The 18,920-nt window shown below is 39.6% G+C and overlaps 1 protein-coding gene across 8 annotated transcripts in view; it reads right to left on the bottom strand.

Annotated features, from left to right (window-relative positions):
- CRADD (CASP2 and RIPK1 domain containing adaptor with death domain) overlaps window positions 1–18,920 on the bottom strand; it is a 179,045-nt gene that overhangs the window by 100,878 nt on the left and 59,247 nt on the right. The window contains exons 3-4 of one of the 8 annotated variants that reach the window (XM_037996710.2): window positions 14,212–14,309; window positions 12,439–12,677 (exon numbers count right to left, since the gene is read on the bottom strand). The exons of 2 other annotated variants lie outside the window; for them this stretch is intronic. In XM_037996710.2, the coding sequence (XP_037852638.1) occupies window positions 12,642–12,677; window positions 14,212–14,309 (134 nt within the window). In that variant the 3' untranslated portion in view covers window positions 12,439–12,641. Of the gene's footprint in view, window positions 1–12,438; window positions 12,678–14,211; window positions 14,310–17,744; window positions 17,935–18,920 lie in introns of those variants that run through there. 5 more of the 8 variants (XM_037996711.2, XR_012094559.1, XR_005239907.2 and 2 more) reach the window with 5 other exon arrangements.

The raw sequence follows: 18,920 nt of genomic DNA, 5'->3' as shown, positions 1-18,920 counted from the left end.
TCTGAGAACCTCTTAAAATTAAAGTTAGGTTTTCTGTAAGTAAAATGTTTACCTCTCTATCATACTATAATTCCCCTTACTGTGACATCTGTGATGTGTCCATTTAGAAATTACATGGTATGATATAATTAGGTAACTTGGATAATGACATGTACCTTCATGTCTAAATACTTTACTGAATATGAATGTCAAAATATAATTTTCAAAATGTTAAAAATATAATCCACATGCAAATATATAGTGGGCATGTCAAAGACATATACCTCATTAATGAAAAGAGTAAATTGGCTAAGAAACTGATACATATAGTCAGTTTTAGAAAAAGAATACTGGAATAAGATTCTAAATCACATACTAAACGTAGTTTTTTTTGTATGCAATTTAGAATTTTTTAATGTATTTTTTATGTAATATGTGAATATTCTATACGACAATAAAACAAAACCTTTAGAGTTTATCTTTCCCACCTGCCAGAAATCATTTACATCATATCAATTTTCTTGAAGTTAACTTCTGAAACGAAGTCATGTCCTCTACAGGATCAGATGAGCCTTAGGTCTTGTTAGCAATACTCTACTACGACTCTGAAAGGCCATTCTTTCATGTTATTACCAAGTTCCGGGTCATTTTTCCTAGTAGTAATAAAGCCCCGATTCAGTTGTCCATGATAACTACACTTCCCTCTCCCTGAAGAACCCGCCTATTAAAAGTCAGAATAGAGGCTGGATCTGAGGTTCTGGAGTCAGATTTATATGCCCAAAGCTCCTTTCTACATTGAATATTTCTACATTCTTCCTTTATTAGGCTTCTATTGCAAACACTGACTTTAGGTTCTAAAGTAGCCCTGCTTAAACAGTAGTCTGCTTAAGGGCAGGACATAATGTATTAGTTTTTGTGTTTTTCACAAAAGCCCAGGAGATCTTGCTCCTAAAGGTTTATTCATTCATGTAACAAACATGTCCTGAGTACCTATTATGTACAAGGAGCTGTGTTAGGTTTGTTGTACGGAGCCAAGTTGTATAAAGCAAATCAGCACAGACAAGAGAAAATGCCCCTAACGGACATGAAATAAATGAACAAACACAAGAAGAGTCTTTCACAAATCTGAAACAGCGAGGAAAAGAGAAAAGCTTAAAAGAGAAAGCATGCCAATGCTGGCAGCAAATGATGGGCATGTTGGGAGATAAGTAGATAAAACCCATAATAGAAAGCAAAAAACGGATAACAGGAGAATTGCTCAATACTACAGACATGACTGCTCACATATTCTTTCATTAATGATGATAGTTAATTGGATTTGAAGAGAAAACCTAAAAAATAAAGAGGGAAAAGTGAATTAAAATTATTGCTATTTGAGTTAAAAACAAGGGGAAGGCTGGAGTATCACTGAAGAAGCCCAGCACTCTGCCAGTTTTTAGTATTGCATGACATCCACTAGAGAGGCAAAGTGGACTCTTCTATGCAAACTAGGTCCCTGCCCTAACCCAAAAACCTTCAGGAGACTCTTGTTTGAATAAAATCCATTCTTCTGTCCAGCACTTACAAGGCTCAGCAAGGTCTGGCTCAATCCTGGATCCTCCCCCCTTTGCTCATGAAGCTCCAACAATATGACTTTCTGGCAGGTCCCAGAATACACCAAGCTCCTCCCCATCTTGGCCCTTTGGACTTGCTGGCCTCTCTAGCTAGGAGGCTACTGGCATGGCTAATTCTTGTTCATCCTTTAGGTGCCAGCTTCATTGTCACCTCCTCTGACAGCCCTCACCCACCCATCCACCCTCATCTTGCTATTTTCCAACGTAGTTCCCTCATTTGTTTCCATGACAGCAGGGATCTTGTCTAGGTCATTAACCATCATGTCCCCAGAATAGTGCCTGGCAGACATTACACACTTAATATTGTTGAAAGGTTGCATGCACTTAATATGAAGAGCTATAGTACCCCCAACCAGGGCCCATGAAAAAGTCCTAGAATAGCTGTGCAACTTCTAGTGGCTTCTTGGAGGGCTTACTGCTACTCCTGCTAGGACCTGGCCATGGGATAAGGCAAGGCACTATCCGCCCTCACATCTGTGAACAGCTTTGGGTAAGCCCCAAAGATACCTGTTTCCAATCAACTCCCAGAAGAGACTGCAGATTAGTCTTTCTTCCAGAAACCTCTAAGTCTTAGGATTTACCAAAGCCAAAAGCAGGTCCCAAAGGGGGACAGGATCCCTTGTTCAGGCCAGATACAAACACCCACACTTTGGGGCCTTCATGCTTTTGCAGATCACTTCCCCAGGATGCCTGCCATACTCAGCGCTTAAGAAGCTTGTTCCTGGCCAGGTACAGTGGCTCACGCCTGTAATCCCAACACTTATGGAGTCCGAAGCGGGTGGATCACCTGAGTTTGGGAGTTTGAGACCAGCCTGACCAACACAGAGAAATCTCGTCTCTACTAAAAGTACAAAATTAGCCTGGTGTAGTAGCACATGCCTGTAATCCCAGCTACTCGGGAGGCTGAAGCAGGGGAATTGCTTGAACTTAGGAGGCTGACGTTGTGGTGAGCTGAGATCGCGCCATTCCACTCCAGCCTGGGCAACAAGAGTGAAACTCCATCTCAAACAAAACAAAACAAAACAAAAAAGAAGCTTGTTCCCTCCCCTTTGCAGCTGCACTGTGGCTCCCTGCTTCTCAGCCAGAGTTCAGGGAGATGAGGAAAAGATTTCCAGAAGGTGTGAGAGGGACAACAAACAATGATGAAGGATATTACCATTTACTGAACTCACATTCTGTGGGAGGGACTATCACCTAACACTGTACTGCATCTTCTCAATCATCCTGGGATGCCAATCAAAGATATATGCACAGCTCTAATGTATATAAACATATACTTACTATATGATATATATTACATAAAGTATATCTCATATATATGTGTGTGTGTGTGTGTGTGTATATATATATATATTTTTTTTCCACTTTGCAAGCTGAGCAAACCACCTGAGGTCCCACAGCTAGAAGACAGAGCCAAGACTGAGACCATGGTCTAACTACCTTTAAAAGCTGTATTATTTCAGCACCCTCCAGTGTCTTTATAGGTAGCTTGAAGGAAAGAGTGGGAGAAGAGGGGAGCGTAACGCCACCTGACACCACTGCCATGCTCCTTGCCCTAGCATTAGAAGGAAAGGAAAAATTAGGCCAGGTACGGTGGCTCACGCCTGTAATCCCAGAACTTTGGGAGGCCAAGGCAGGCAAATCATGAGGTCGGGAGTTCGAGACCAACCTGGCCAACATAGTGAAACTCCGTCTCTACTAAAAATACAAAAATTAGCCAGCATTGTGGCGCATTCCTGTAGGCCCAGCTACGCAGGAGGCTGAGGCAGGAGAATCACTTGAACACGAGAGGTGGGGAGGCAGAGGTTGTGGTGAGCTGAGATCGCGCCACTGCACTCCAGCCTGGGCAACAGAGCAAGAGAAGAAAGAAAGAAAAGAAAGGAAAGAAAGGAAAGGAAGAAAAGGAAAGAAAGGAAGAAAGAAAAGAAGAATTAAGAGGAAGGAAAAAAGAGAAAAAGTAGGGAAATGAATAAGGGAAAAGGAAAGGAATAATACTCACCCTTGCTTTCCCCTCTCCCTGTCTCAAGCCCCTCCCCAGTTCCCAGTCCTAGGTCTCCCAATACTACCACCAGCACCTGTCTGACAAGAGCCCTCTCTCTCCTGAGTTACAGAGGAGGTCCTTTTCTGCTCTGACTCCAGCCTGATGGAAACACTCCATTTTTGCTACAGGGCTGCAATAGAGCAATGACTTATTGGCTTCTTTAATAGGAATTCAATACATTTTTCCATAAAATAACATTACATTGTGGTTAAAGTTTATAATACTAGTGGCTTTTTATTTAAAAAAAAAAAAAAAAAAGTGTAATAAAGATCCATTAATCTGAAACCCCAAAAGTGGTAAAAACCATTCTTTTTTTATAACTCATTTGGCAGCAAAATCTGACCTGACCTGAACTCATTTGGCCTGAATTCATTTGGTGACAAACCTGACCTAAACTGACATGAGGCTGTATTTATAGTTTTTATTTATCCCACTGCATGTGAATATTCATCAGTTTCACTGCAGAAATATTAATGTGCTTGATTATAGGATCCTGTTCCAGACCACACTGCCGTGCTATATAATAACTGGTACATGCACAATATTATCCTACTTTAAAAAAAAAATCCAAATTCAGCAAAATCTGGTCTCAATGGTTTTGAATACAGAATTGTAGAACTGTATTTATTCAGATTTAACCTCTTTGAACCTTGGGTTCATCGCAAGTCTGAAATTAGATTGTAGCCAACATCATTTTTTGGGGGAAATACATTCTTAATTTCAAACAAGCAACTTAAAAAGGAACTTTTGGAATACCACTAATTCCTGGGTTGGGATCTAACTGTATAAAAGTATGCAATAAAGAAAAATTCTTCATGATAAAAGGTTTTCATTCTGCAAAAAAAATTATCAGGTTCCACTTCCCATTCCCACATAATCTTCAGGGAAGTCCAACTTCCGAAAAGAATGGCCAATCTTCTTGGACCTCTCTGTGTGCTGAGGAGGATATTGGAATATTAGAACGTGGACAGAGGAAAACAGAGGTAATATTAGAAATCCTACGAACTGCTTCCATTCTGTCATACTGTTCATTTATGTTTCTGCCAAAGTTAAGTTTTTATGATTTTTATCGCAACTCAAAGTTAACCTTTCTAGCACGAGGAAAGTATCAAATGCCACCCCTTCAAACAAGATGGGTTCAAGGGAAAATCCCAATCTTCTTTAATCATTTTATGAATATGATGAATCTTGTAGCTCATTTTCTCTCATTTTGTTTTGGCTGCTAGAAAGTCCAGAGCCAAATTTACAGCCTAGCTCTAGCCCCATACAGAATTTTATATTACATGTTCTTTGCCCTAATCCTATTCATCCTAGAATGGTTATTTTTCTCCTAGACTTATTTTCCCTTTACCTTAATTTCATCTCTTCATTTTAGGTGATGGTGGTGGTGGTGGTAATAGTGTGTGTATGTGTGTAAATTTCCTCAATATCTTTTTGTAATATGGCAGAGAAGGAATAAATAGGCAAATAAGTAATTGTATACTTAATAATGTACTGGCATGGATCCATTTACTTCCAGCTGTAAAGACTTCAGTCATATCAGAAGTCTAAATCATTCCACTTGGTTAATTACACAAATACTGAGCCATAATTAAAACCTTCTATACCAAAATGCCCATGACCATCATTCATTATATGAAAATAATCACAAATTAGGAGAAACAACAGAAGTACCTTACCTACGCTGCACATTTCAGATATAGAGTCACCTGAGATATATGGCTGAGACTGGATTATCACATTCACTGCAAGGGCTGAGGGAAGTACTGGTTTCAAGTGTCAACATACCTGCTACCTATGCCTCTACCTCACATCGCCAGACCACCAGTCACTTCCCCATAGCACAGCTTCCTAGTATGAGACTGTGAGATCCCCACTTCTCTCCCTGGGCCTCCTACTTGCTAGAGTTACTGGAAGACATTAGAGTCACAAAAGGAAGTGGGGAAGTCCAAAAGAGTATTCATAAAACTCCCCTAAAAGCCAAACATTTTCTGTTCCTTGCATCTGTTGGTCATCCATTTATTTTTTTTCCAGTAATTTCAAAGCACTAGAATTTGCCCATATGTAATTCATACTTCTGAATAGTTGTCCAGTTAAAATTAATGAACGAGAAAAATTAGAATTTAAGTAGAAAACAGTAATCGAGATCCATAAACAGTAAATTTGGACATATAAGCAAGTGTGCCCTCCCCTCACCACAACAAGCTTTAAGAACTATGCAGCTCTGTAAGAAGTGAAGAGGGGGTTTACATGTGCCCAACTTGGAAGTTGCAAATTCAAGTACATTTTAGATATGAATAAGTGGCAGCTAGGTCAGGGAACCCAGTTTCTTACCCAAAATTGGAATCTAACAGAATTATATTTGAATATACCAAAAACTTTCCATGGATAAAACTACAGTGCAGAGGAAAACCATTCTTTTTAAAGTGCAATTTTTATTTTTATTTTATATAGTGGTGGTACTGGAAACTGATCTATTATGATACCAAAAACAAAACAAGAAAATCAGGGAAGATTTTGCAAGGTAGAAAAAGTTTGAGTTTAAAAAGCAACAACTACTTATGGTGAATGTTTATTGTTTTTATTAAACCTCTAGAATTATGTACAAGTAATATTTGATGTTACTTGGATTTAATTTTACCTTGCAAAATTTTCAAAATTAAGATGCTTAAAATCTCTTTTAAATGGTTGCTTATGATGTTACCATGACAACAAAGTGGTACCCAGAGGGGTATGGTAAGCAGAATGCCAAAGATCTCTCCCAAGAAGTCCCATTACCCAGTTATTCAATCACTCACTTAAGTAGGTACTGCTATGAAGGGACAATGCAAGTGTGATTAAGGTTACTAATCAGTTGACTAGCAAGATTAGCCTGGATTATCCAGTTGGGCCAGTCTAATCATATGTCCTTTAAAAGTAGAAGAGAAATGCATTAGGGGAAGGCAGGGAAATCTAAAGCAAATTCCACACACTGTGGCTGCCTTTGAAGATGTAGATGGGCAGCCTCTAGAAGACCCTGGGCTAACAGCCAGCAGTTAGTGCTCTCCAAGAAAGGAAACTGGGCCCCCAATACAACTACCCCATGGAACTAAATTCTGCCAATGAGCCCGAAAGTGGATTCTCCTCGGAAGGCCTACAGGTACAAGTCCAGGCCTGCTGCTCCCTTTACTTCAGCCTTGTGAAGGCCCTGGGCACAGAAGCCAGGAGAACCACCCTGTGCCAAGCTTCTGACCCACAGAAATGATGAGAAAATAAATGGATATGGTAAGCCACTACATTTGTGGTAATATGTTATGCCTGTAATAGAAAATGAATACAAGGGGTGAAGTGAAAAATAACCAAAAATGAACACATAAGAGTCTGTTAAACTCATTTATCTTTATTTAGTGATTTCAGCTAAAGCACAATAAATTACATAGAAACTAAAAATAAAACAAAATAGAAAACAAAACTATCATAACAGAGAACAGGATATGTGTGAAATAATCAAAGGAATTTTTAAAATTAAAAAAAAATGTGGCTAACATAACATTTTATTGCACAATTTCAAGCACTATCTTGAAATTGGAAATTTTGCTGTTGTTTCTAAACAATTCAAAAGAAGATGCATAAAGCAAGGATCTGGAGCCCAATATGTGATTATAGTTGCCCTGAATATAAGAAGAGAACATTCATCATGGTCTTCAAGCATGCACCACTCTCACTAAAATATATGAATAAGAATAATTTTAGGCTTTTTATTATTGAAGGGACAGTAATAATAATTACACGGGGAATTCAGCTTACTACAGGAAATAACATTCTATTCGAGACCAGCCTGGGCAACATAGCAAAACCAAATCTCTACTAAAAAATACAAAAATTAACCAGGCGGTGACGAGGGCCTGTGGTCCCAGCTACTGGAGAGGCTGAAGTGGGAGGATCGCTTAAGTCTAGGAGGTGGTGGTTGCAGTGAACTGAGATGGCCCCACGGCACTCCGGCCTGGATGACAGAGCACTCCGGCCTGGATGACAGAGCAAGACCCTGTCTCAAACAAACAAACAAACAAACAAAAAGGAAAGAAAAAGAAAAAAAAAAATATCCTGATAATTACAACTCTCCAGCAATGGTATGGACTGCTTCAAAAAGCAGAAATGTTATAAAAAGATTCTTAGAATCCCATAGAAAAATTGGCCTAAAAAACCTCTATATTCTAACTCCAAAATTCTGATTCCATTTACTTAGTAACACAGGGAATACTGGCATTATCGGAGTACTAGTTAAGTTACCATTATTCTATAGGCCACATTAATTCATTAAGTTTAATATTAGGTATGCAGGACAATTGTCATAGCAACAAAATTAGCATTACAAGTTCCTAAACAGAAATATGCAAAATACTAAAACGAAACTATTTTAAAGGACAGATACTTATTTTTAATTCTGCAAGATTTCTTTTCAAAAGTGAAGTTTGATGTAGCCTCTGGTCTGGGGCGGAAGATGAGAATGGGAGGGCGGCCTGACCCCCGCCCTGATGAGGAAGGACCCAGCGCACAACCTGTTCAGGATCTGCAGCCGCACGAACACCTGAGTCTACCCGAATGGTTCGCCCCTTCAAAACAAGATCTGCGGAACGGCTGGGGACACAAGACGAAATTGCCGGCAACCTGTGATCGCTCATTTTTACCGACAGTGGGCAGCGGGCAGTCGGAAGGAATGCCCATTTCTCCAGTGTTCCTTCCGAGAAGCAAACGCAAGTGTTTGTTTATGCAAGATTTACGTTTCACTCAGGTTTGGGTTGGGTTTGTTTCCTGGAGATTGAGCTGAGTTTCCCTGGTTTTGCTGGAGGACAAGTTGATCGCTCCGTATTTACCTTTCACTTGGGCCAAATTGGACAAATGCAAATAAACAGGTCTTGCAGGCGCCCCCCGCCCCCCGCCCCCCGCAGTCGGCACCCCCACCCCGCGCTGGGTCGGGCAGCTGGGCCCGCAGAGGCAGCCGCGCGCCTCCCTGCCCCGCTGCGCAGGCTGCGGGTGCCCGGCCAAGCGCTGGCTTATCTGCGGCTCCCACAGCGCCCCCGCATTCACCAGTTCCTAGAGCAGGGATTCCGAGAAAAAAGAAAGAGCCGGGTTCCCTAGAAACATTAAATTAACACAAGGGATCTGGAAACGAAACAGCAGATGCCTGAAAGCCTTCTCCTTGACGGCTTCCTGCCTTCTTGGAAAATCTTTGCATTAAAATAGCTTGAATTACCCTGCTCGGCCAGATGCTGCTCGGGAACTTCATTTTAGGCTAACATGAAAGCAGAGTTTGACATCTTTTAAAGGATTTTTCTTTTCAAGGTGGTTTGAAGAGCGCCTTTGGGTTGGTGACATTAGCAAGGACCCGTGGCTGGGTGTTTTGCATTACAAGAGAACTTTCCATAACAATGGCTAGCAAATCTGATAACAAAGATCATGGCGTGTAGAGACGCGCGGTAGAGCACAGAATGAGCACTAAGGGTTCAGAAGCAGAGGTTCCTATCTCTGGGAAGAGCCTAGAAAGAGCTCTTCTAGGGGGCCGGCCGCCTCCTTTTACAGGGGAGAAAATGTCTTTTATTTCTAAGCCTACTTATTTTGACCATAGCTATGAGAACTATCTAATGGCATTTCCAGAGAGTCACAAACAAGCAGAAAGGCTTGTGAGTAATATTTTATCAGCCTCTTTGTTCTAAAGCGCATGGTCTAACCTCCACCGACCCTATCTACAAATTAATCAGACCATGTAATTTGTAAATTCAAACCCAGATTAATAACCACACACCTTGAACAGTGGGTCTTCAGCACAGACTGTATTCCACTTTCATGTCATGTGAACTTTCATATTTAAAGAATTTTGGTAGCTGAGAACAAGACTCAAAGCTTCCTATGAGGTATCAGGATTTTACAGAGGAAATTGTTTTTACTGGAGTAGCATCTTCTTTGACACTTTTTTTCATGATAACCTTTATGAAAGGACTCTATAATCCTTAGTCGCTAATTTATATGTGTCAAGCTTTCTAGTAAACTGGACAATAACCTACAGTCCTAATAGGATTCTATGCTTATCCCAAATTTAAGAGCACCAGATGCGGGATAAGTATATTACAACAAGATACTCTAAACAAAAATAAAATTAAATATCCTTGCCTTAGCATGAAAGCAATAAAACTCATCTTAAAGCAATACAGTCAGACAAAATCATTGCATCTGTAATAAGGGTGAGTATACAGCTACGGGAGTTAGCAGCCCTAAATATTTCTGTTCTAATGACTCACAAGAGATACACAAAATCTATCATTCCTCCCTGATGTACGAAAAAATAAAAGGCAATTTCATAACACCTTTGGTGCTTTCTAACTTCATAGTTGGCCTTCAAGAAAAGCGAGTACAATTTTTGAGTGTTTATAAGAAAGCAAAGGAAAATGTTGCAAAAAATTACTTGGCTCAAAGGCCACAGAGAAAGCCGGAATCTGCAGGACTCACCAAACTACACAGCTGTTTTAAAACTGAAAGTCAAACAGCTTTTAACAGGTATTAAGTATTTTCTACAACAAAATTATCAAATATACATACTTCTTTTTACACTGCAAATAGACATTTTATTTCTATTAGGAAAAAAACTATAGTTACACAAACAATAACTAGATTGCTGTAATAAATATAACTAGCCACATAATACTAGTCAATGCTGGCTTTTTAAAAAATTACCAGAGAATTTCAAAATGATTCTGAATGATCAAGTGTGACTCCTATATTTTTTAGATAGGCATTGATGTTAAGAATATGGCTTTCACAGAAACATAATCCAATTTATCTGATTTCCATATATCTGATTTCCATATATTAATCATGGCAACAAATAAAAATGATGACAAAAATCACGAAGATAGCTTAAATTTTTTTAAATTAAAAATCAAAACCTTAGGTAAACCACATTAAGGAAGATTAACAAATCTGACAATCCTCCTCCAAAACTGTTTTTCGAAAAAAAGTCTTAAGGTCATAGAAAAATGTGGATGGCTTATAACCCTTAAAATTCCTTTTAGTTAATGAGAATCTCATTTTTGGAATTTCTTCAAACTTAACTGAAATGTTAATGAAAACAAGAAATATTTAGATGTTGAGAAAAAAAGTTGTTCTAATTATTCTGCCTCACTATCTAATTTCAGCTCATCAAAGTTAAATAGCTAGTAAACAACTGGTCTGTTTTGGCAGATTTTTTTTCTATTTTAAAATTCATTACTAAATAGATGAGGTTACTACTAGTTAAAATTCTGAATCCAAATGCCATACATGCTGTTGTAAAAACTGTGCAGTTTTAAATATACTTTTACTTCTATGTATTTTGGAATCTTTAGCCAAACTCCTCCAGTAAAGTTTTAGTTTATTATGTTTTCTAAAATAAAAACATTTGTATTTTATGCTATAAAAATCAATAAATGTCTTCTAATGTTAGGTGCTCCAAAATAAATGATTCAAAAGTTTTAATGAAAGCCCTCTTATAATTAAAGAAGGTGATTGGTAATGAGGAAGAAAATGGAAGGCATATTTACAATAAATCAAAAGCAGAATTGTGATTAATAGGCTCCACAATGATTATTAATGTTCTCCCTATAAAATATTGGTCTTTGTATTAATTTAAAAGTACAGACTGGGTTCTTTCCTTTGATAAATGACAAATGATTTTTTTTTCCTATTTTAAGATGAGAATGACTATTTTTAAAACAGAAGACTACATCCAAGATCTTTCCCTTTCCCCATTTCAGAATTATGAGTTTTCTTTTTGTCTTTTTGAATTCTTGAAATCCAGTGACATTGTCATAGCTCTGAGAACCAAGAAAATCGAAGTCACTAACTGTAGGAGACAGCCTTGATGCTTTTGATTATATTTTCCTAGAAAAATTTTTATGATATTTAATCCTAATAGCTTTTTTTTTTTTTTTTTTTTTTAAGGAAATCCTCTAATGCCAATAAGGGAGAATCTAAATCTCAGGAGTTTAGGCAAATTTAACCCATCAGCATAGCTTGAAAATAGGATAATTTAATAAAAACTCAATAATACATTGGTTTTTAAATAATATGTTATATACTCTCGATATATATATATCCTGCTAAGATTGGTAGGTACCAACCTCATATCTGTATTGGAAATAAACAGGGTGCACATTTTTAAAAGGAGAAGAGGCTACACTAACTACTACTCAAAGTCTCCTCAACATTTGGATGCAGGAGAGAGATGGAAAGAAAGTCGAGTTCTTCATCAGGGCTGGTGCCCATCCCACAGCACTACACTTCCTCCTATCCCCTGACCACTGCCAAGGTCAGTCGGGATAGGTGGGCTCGTGTCTCTACATAGTCAGATACCTGTGTATTTTGCTGGGAGAAGGGGAAAAATAAATACATAAAAATAAACAAAACTCTCTATTCCCAAACTCCCTGTATCCTTTCAAAGTCACACTTTATTAATGGAAATTAAAACGATGAAGAAAGAAACCACTAGTAACCTAAATAAGCTTCCCCTTAAAGACACATTTTAACACCAACAAGAAGACTTTCTTCTTTCACTTTCTTCCTTCCTTCCTTTCCTCGTTTCTCTCTCTCTCTTTCCTTCTTTCTTTCTCCTTCCCTCTCTCTTTTCTCTTTTTCTTTCTAGCCAGAGTTTGTGACTTACTAATTATTTTTATTCTGTTTGAATCAGGTCCCTGTTATGTTTTGTGATTTTCTGAAATGAAGTTAAGATTTCCATTATTTATGAGAATAAAACAGGAGGTTGACACTTTATGCACAAAAAAGAATAACCAAAGGTTACAATGACATCAGTTTTGGTTTTTATTGAGGGCTGGCGTGTTGCGCAGGGTGTGGGGGTGGGAGTGGGGTGAAGCAGGTGTGAGGAATGAGTTTGTTTCTTCCAAGAGAGGGCTTTGCTTCAGTCAGTGTTGCTGCAGTCCCAATGAAGGGGCCCACTCTGCCAGCTCTTCCGGGTAGACTTCATAACTGAGCGGGCAGGCTCAATTCTCTAGGAAGCCTGACGTTGGCAACTGCACCTCATGGAAGAATTCCACAAAAGGTTAAATTAGGGTGAGATTGTCAACAGGCTTCAAAAAGGCAGAGTTCCAGGGCCCATGCCTGAGGTCTCATGGGCCTCCTTCAGGTCCTCGTCCCCACAGTCTGACACTTTTGGCCCTTCTCTTCTCCAGCTCCCCACCCCATTCTTCAGTCAGCCCTTCCTTTTTCCTCTAACCCTGCAAAAAATGAGCAGTGCTGTTGTTTTGTTCCAACTGACAAAACAGCTAAGAAACAGCAGAACATGACTGCCCTTTGCAAAATGGGCCATGTGATCCTCCTAGCTCAATTCAACACTTTCAGTAAAATTGAATAGAAAGGGAACTGTTTATGAAACTCTCCTGCTTGCCTTCGGAATACTCTCATACTCTCCCTTCTCAGCCTCCTAAATACCCAAATGAACTTATATAATGAGCTTTATTTTATCACCCTGAAATTCTTCCTCAGTCCAAATTGCTAATGTGGCAGGTTCCAGCTGCCCAAATTCCCTAAACAACATTGCCTGTTCCATAAAAAGCATGCAATTGCAAGCACAGCAGTCCTGCTCTGGTTCTCAGAACTATAAACCAACTACCCAGCTCCCTGGCCCAGGAAGGCTATGAAACAGGCAACATGGACAATTTAAAAGTATACAATATCCAAGGTTCCATTTCACCCTTAGGCAGCCCGGAGTGGAAAAGGTAAGGCCACCCTCCATTTTTCTTCTGAGTACTATATTGATTCTCTGGAAACTCTCTCTGTTCCAAAAGAAACCACCCCATCCCGTGGAGAAAAGGTGACACTGAATTTGCACTGCTTTTTCTGGTGGCATTTGTTTGACTAAGAGGGAGCAGAGTTCCATACAACAGACTGCTTTATTTGTGTGATTTGAAAATAACACATACCAGATTAGTTCCCTAGATGCAGATTAGTACAAAGTTTGAATCCTTTCTTTCAAATTAATTAATGTAATCTCAATGTTTATATAATAGACATTGACTTTTATCTGACACATACAGTATATGACTCTGCCTTTAGCAAAAATACCATTCAAGCTATCTTCAGCAGATGTGAATGCTTTATTTTGATTTTGGGGACTCCAGAGAGAGTCCATAACCTACCTTGGCATTGTCATATCTCAAAAAAGCCTTCTTCATACTTGCAATATAGTAATATCTAAGCACTTGGACATCCCGGCACAAAATACGTGAGTCCACATCTCCCTGTTTTTCACTATTCCCTCTGCAACCTTGTTCACATAGCAAACTCTAAAATATTCTTCAATAGGCAGCCTATGCCACCTTCCCTCAACTATCCCAGACCAGTAGTCATCACTGCCTCCTCTGCCCCTTGCACATGTCTCTATGTGGTCTCACCAGACAGTACCATGTTTGCTCATATGTCTGTGTCACCTACTCAACTCAAAGTTCCTTGAGGAACTAATTGTATTTGTATCTCCAGTGCCTTGCATATTTTATATCACATAATAAGTGCTATAAAAGAGAACTAAACTTACGTGGCTATGAAATGACTTACAGTTTTTAACTGGAATGAGCTTAGTACAAGACTCACATAGATGCTGGTGGTTGATGCTAAGTTTCTCATGCTGTCATCTGAAATCATTTTCTCTTGCTCTACATTCAGAGGAGAAAGAAAAACTGGTGACACTTCTCTGGCCTCTATATCATAATTAGACCATGGGTAGGAGCTGAGAAACTAGAAAATATTTAGCCTACCCCTAGTCACATCCTAAAAGACACCAATGTGGAGCTCAAGGAACTCAGTGGATTTATCAACATTTAACACACCCTATATCCACCCATTATAACTACTTGAATTGGCATGGATAGGAATAGTAGATTTTATTGTGGAGAACAGAATAAATCTAATAAAAGAAATAACTAGAGGAAAAGTTGGGACTAGCTGATGTTTTTAAGTAGAGATGGGAAAAACATAAATGATGGTGGTCAGCACAGAAAGTTTTGAACATAAGGACTTTAGAAATCAATGTGGTCCGCTGGGTGTGGTGGCTCACGCCTGTAATCCCAGCACTTTGGGAGGCCAAGGCAGGTGAATTACAAGGTCAGGAGATCAAGACCATCCTGGCTAACACGGTGAAACCTGGTCCCTACTAAAACTACAAAAAATTAGCTGGGTGTGGTGGTGGGCCCCTGTAGTCCCAGCTGCTCAGGAGGCTGAGGCAGGAGAATGGCATGAACCCAGGAGGCGGAGCTTGCAGTGAGCCTAGATTGAGCCACTGCACTCCAGCCTGGGCAACCAAGCAAGACAGTCTCAAAAAAAAAAAAAAAGAAAAAGAAAAAGAAAAAAGAAAGAAAGAAAAAGAAAAAAGAAATCAACGTGATCACTGTTTTCTAGTAATAGGCTGACCGTGGACAAGAATAATAGGTACATTATTCCCCAGTCCCTTTGCAATGTACTATACTGTTATTTAAGCATCCCAGCATCATGCTTGCTTTCATAAATACAAGTCTAGCTCAATTGCCACGATTCTGTTGTGAGGCTCTTTTTTAATGATTTATATGTCATGCTCCCCAAAAGTCTTTCTAAAATTATATCAAAGGGAAAGAGGCAAAAAAAAAGGGGAGCTTAAATGTTTTGAGGAGCTGTTAGATGTGCCCGGTGATTGCTATGCACTTCTTTTTGAGAAAGTCTCCCTCTGTCGCCCAGGCTGGAGTGCAGTGGCGTGATCTCGGCTCACTGCAACCTCAGCCTCCAGGGTTCAAGGGATCCCTCCACCTCAGCCCCCTACTAGATGAAAATACAGTCGTGAGCCACCACAACTGGCTTGCTATGCACTTTATAGACACCATCTATATCACCCTCCCAACAACTCCACTTGATAGGAATAATTATTCTCATTTTAAATCAGTTTTAACCTAGGTCTCTCTGGTTCTAGATCTAGTATTTTTTCTATAAATAATACTGTTCCAATTTCTTTTGGTTTTCTTTTCGTAGAGATAGGGTCTTACTTTGTCACCCAGGCTGGTCTCAAACTCTTGGATTCAAGCAGTCTTCTCACGTTGGTCTCCCAAAGTGCTGGGAGTACAGGCATGAGCCACTGTACCTGACTGACTGTTCCTATTTCTAGTATCAGCATGAAGAACACGAGAAAGTCAGCTTCAAAGGTAAAAGGTGTATCATTCATTCATTCAACATTTATTCCACAGCTATTATGAACCAGGCACTATAGTCTCTTTGAGGATATAAACATAAATAAGTTCTGGGACTTGACTTCAACTTGCTCACAGTCTAATGGAAAAGAGACATAAAAACAAATAACTTGGTTTATTCTATTTTCCCTAGGTTCTGTATTTGGGTCCCCAGCCCTTGTCACTTTTTGCCGCCACTTTACTAACTTTCCATATCTTAATAGTTACTTCCTCTTTATTTACACATTAGTAAAACACGAGAAACCTGCACCATTTTGTAAGCTGCCTACACTGCTAAAATCGCATCCTAGAGGGAAGTGAGATGGAACAAACCATAAGCATTTGAACTCGCTTGTGCCACTCTGGGTTTCCATACCGCCACAGTGTTTGTTCATTCATTTATTTGCATATTTTAGAGGGCCTACAAGAGGCCCAGTGCTAGCCAGGGAAACAATGGTGAAAATGACATAACTAGCGTTCTGCCCCCATGGAGCTTACCCTCTAACCTTTACAGGAAGGGGAGGCAGGCAGTCAACAAAATCCTGGATTGTGATAGGTGAGTCATGAAGGAAAACCACAGGGTGCCATGAGAAAGCACATATGGTACAGGGACCTGACCTTGGCAGGGGGATGAGAAAGGCCTCCCCTAGGAAGTGGCATGAAAGCTGAGATCTGTGAGTTGAGTAGGATTGGCTTGGTGAAGATAGGGGGAAGAGGGACAAAAAGGGAAACAGAGAGGATTCCAAGCTGAGGTAACAGTGCATGCAAAGGGCTGAAGCTGGAAGGAACACAATGCCTCTGAGGTCAGGAAAGAAAGCTAGCGTTTGCAGAAGATAGGCAATACGAGGGACAGGGCCCGGACACAGAGTTGTGAAGGAGGCATTGGCCCAATGATGCAGTGGGTTTCAGATCTCATTCTAGGAGCAGTGGGAACATATTGAAAGGTTAAAGCAGCTCAGTTGAGTGCATTTAATGTTCTTTAAAATTCCCTTGGCTACCTGTGATTAAAGTATTAAGAAAAACACAGCGTGAAAATATGTTTCATTGATGAGAAACTTGTTTAGGATACAAAAAGTGGTATATATAAAAGAGTTCTAAATAAAAAATAATGGGTTTTATTCATTGCACTGTTATCCTGGGTAGGTTATTTAATCTCAAAATATTTTTGTTTCCTCATCTAACAAATGAAAATACTAAAAAATTCAAAATTCACATACTTGTTTTAAAAAGCAAATGAAATAACACACTTGAAAATGCTTTGAATCTCTAAAATGTAAGCTCCTTGAGGGAAAGGACTTTGTTTTGTTCACTACTATACCTAGGACCTAGAAGATGGATGGATGGATGGATGGATGGATGGATGGATGGATGGATGGATAGATGGGATGAATGGACGGACAGATGGATGGACTGATGAACAGATGGATGGCTGGATATAAGAAAGTGAGGGAAGAAGAGATGAAGCGAAAAAAGAAAGGAAGGGAAGGAGGGAGGAAGGGAAAAAAGCATTTTAATATGTGCCACATTTAATATGTGCCAGGCAGGTGGCTCATGGCTGTACTCCGAGCACATTGAGAGGCTGAGGTGGACAGACGGCCTGAGCCCAGGAGTTTGAGACCAGCCTGGGCAACATGGCGAAACCCTGTCTCTATAAAAAATATAAAAAATTAGCAGGGTGTGGTAGTGCATGCCTATAGTCACAGCTTCTCAGGAGGCTGTGGTGTAGGATCAATTGAGCCTGGGAGGTTGAGACTCCAGGAGGCCTTGATCACCACTGCAGTCTAGCCTGGGTAACAGAGTGAGACCCTGTCTCAAAAAAAAAAAAAAAAAAAAGGATAGATGAATGGATGAATAAATCACATCAAGCACCATACGGTGCAAATATGAAGCAAGACATACAGCATGTAGCAGTCCACCTGAGCAGGCAGCCTCCCAGGAACTCGATGTCACAGCGTCACCAATGCTTGCCAAGCAGCCAGGCCTTCCTTCAGTGCTGGCACGCTGGGCACCTCCAGCAGCTATTCCAGATGGCTGGGTGATGGGGGCAAGCACAGCGTCAGAGGCCCATGACATCACCTCTTCAGTGTCGCTGGTGAGAGGGGTGATTGTGAGAAATGAAACACTGCCTTTTCCTGCTTCTTCTTCCTCATACACTAGTCTCTGACACACACCCCAAAGCCAAGCCCTAAGTACACATCCTTCTCCACTCATATAATCCCTACCTACAGATTCTTATTCTTTGTTTACCAAATGTAGTATTATAATACATTTTTATATAACTTATTAACACTTTTCTTACATTGCACAGTCTTAGCTATGTGTGCCCAATTCCTTAAAGAATTACAACTAAAGATAAAAAAGAGAAAAGGGAAAATATTAAAAGCCTTAAGATGTTCTTTGATATTTATTAGCTTTATAACAATAATGATAGTAACCATTTGTTGAATACTGACTTTCCTCCAGGCATAGAGTTTGACACTTAGCCTATATCACTTCAAATCCTTACAACCTCCAACAACATCAGCATTATGACTCCATTTCTTGGGGAAGAAATTTGAGGCGCAGAGCAGAATGATCTGCCCAAGGTTAGGAGGTTGTTAAGGGCGGAACCAGTGTTCAAATCTGGGTCTATTAGACAACACAGTGTGCATTCTTTTCATTACACTACATATTATTACAAAAATCTTCTAAAAGAAATCAGACTACTTATGATAAAAAGAGCAACCACTTACTGAACATTCAATATGTGCCAGGCACTGTTATGCTCTTTACAAAAATTATCTCATTTAATCCTTTCAACAACTCTGTCAGGTCTGTACTTTTGAAATGAAGAAACTAAAGCTGAGAGAGACTAGAGTGACTTGCCAAAGCTCAAAAAACGACTAAGTGGTAGAGCCTGGATTTTAACCCAGGTCTGTCTGACTCTAAAATGCACCCTCTTAAACTGCTACACAAGAGTTCCACTATTCAAATACCATCAGTATAACTTGCATGCCTTCAAAGGAGAATGTCAAAACAGAAAAACAGGGTCAACAAACCATTTTAAAGATAATTCCAAATAACTACTGCATTAAG

This window comes from Chlorocebus sabaeus, chromosome 11 (assembly GCF_047675955.1).
Source record: "Chlorocebus sabaeus isolate Y175 chromosome 11, mChlSab1.0.hap1, whole genome shotgun sequence".
NCBI classification, from domain to species: Eukaryota; Metazoa; Chordata; class Mammalia; order Primates; family Cercopithecidae; genus Chlorocebus; species Chlorocebus sabaeus.
This window is presented reverse-complemented; position numbering and strand designations above follow the sequence as displayed.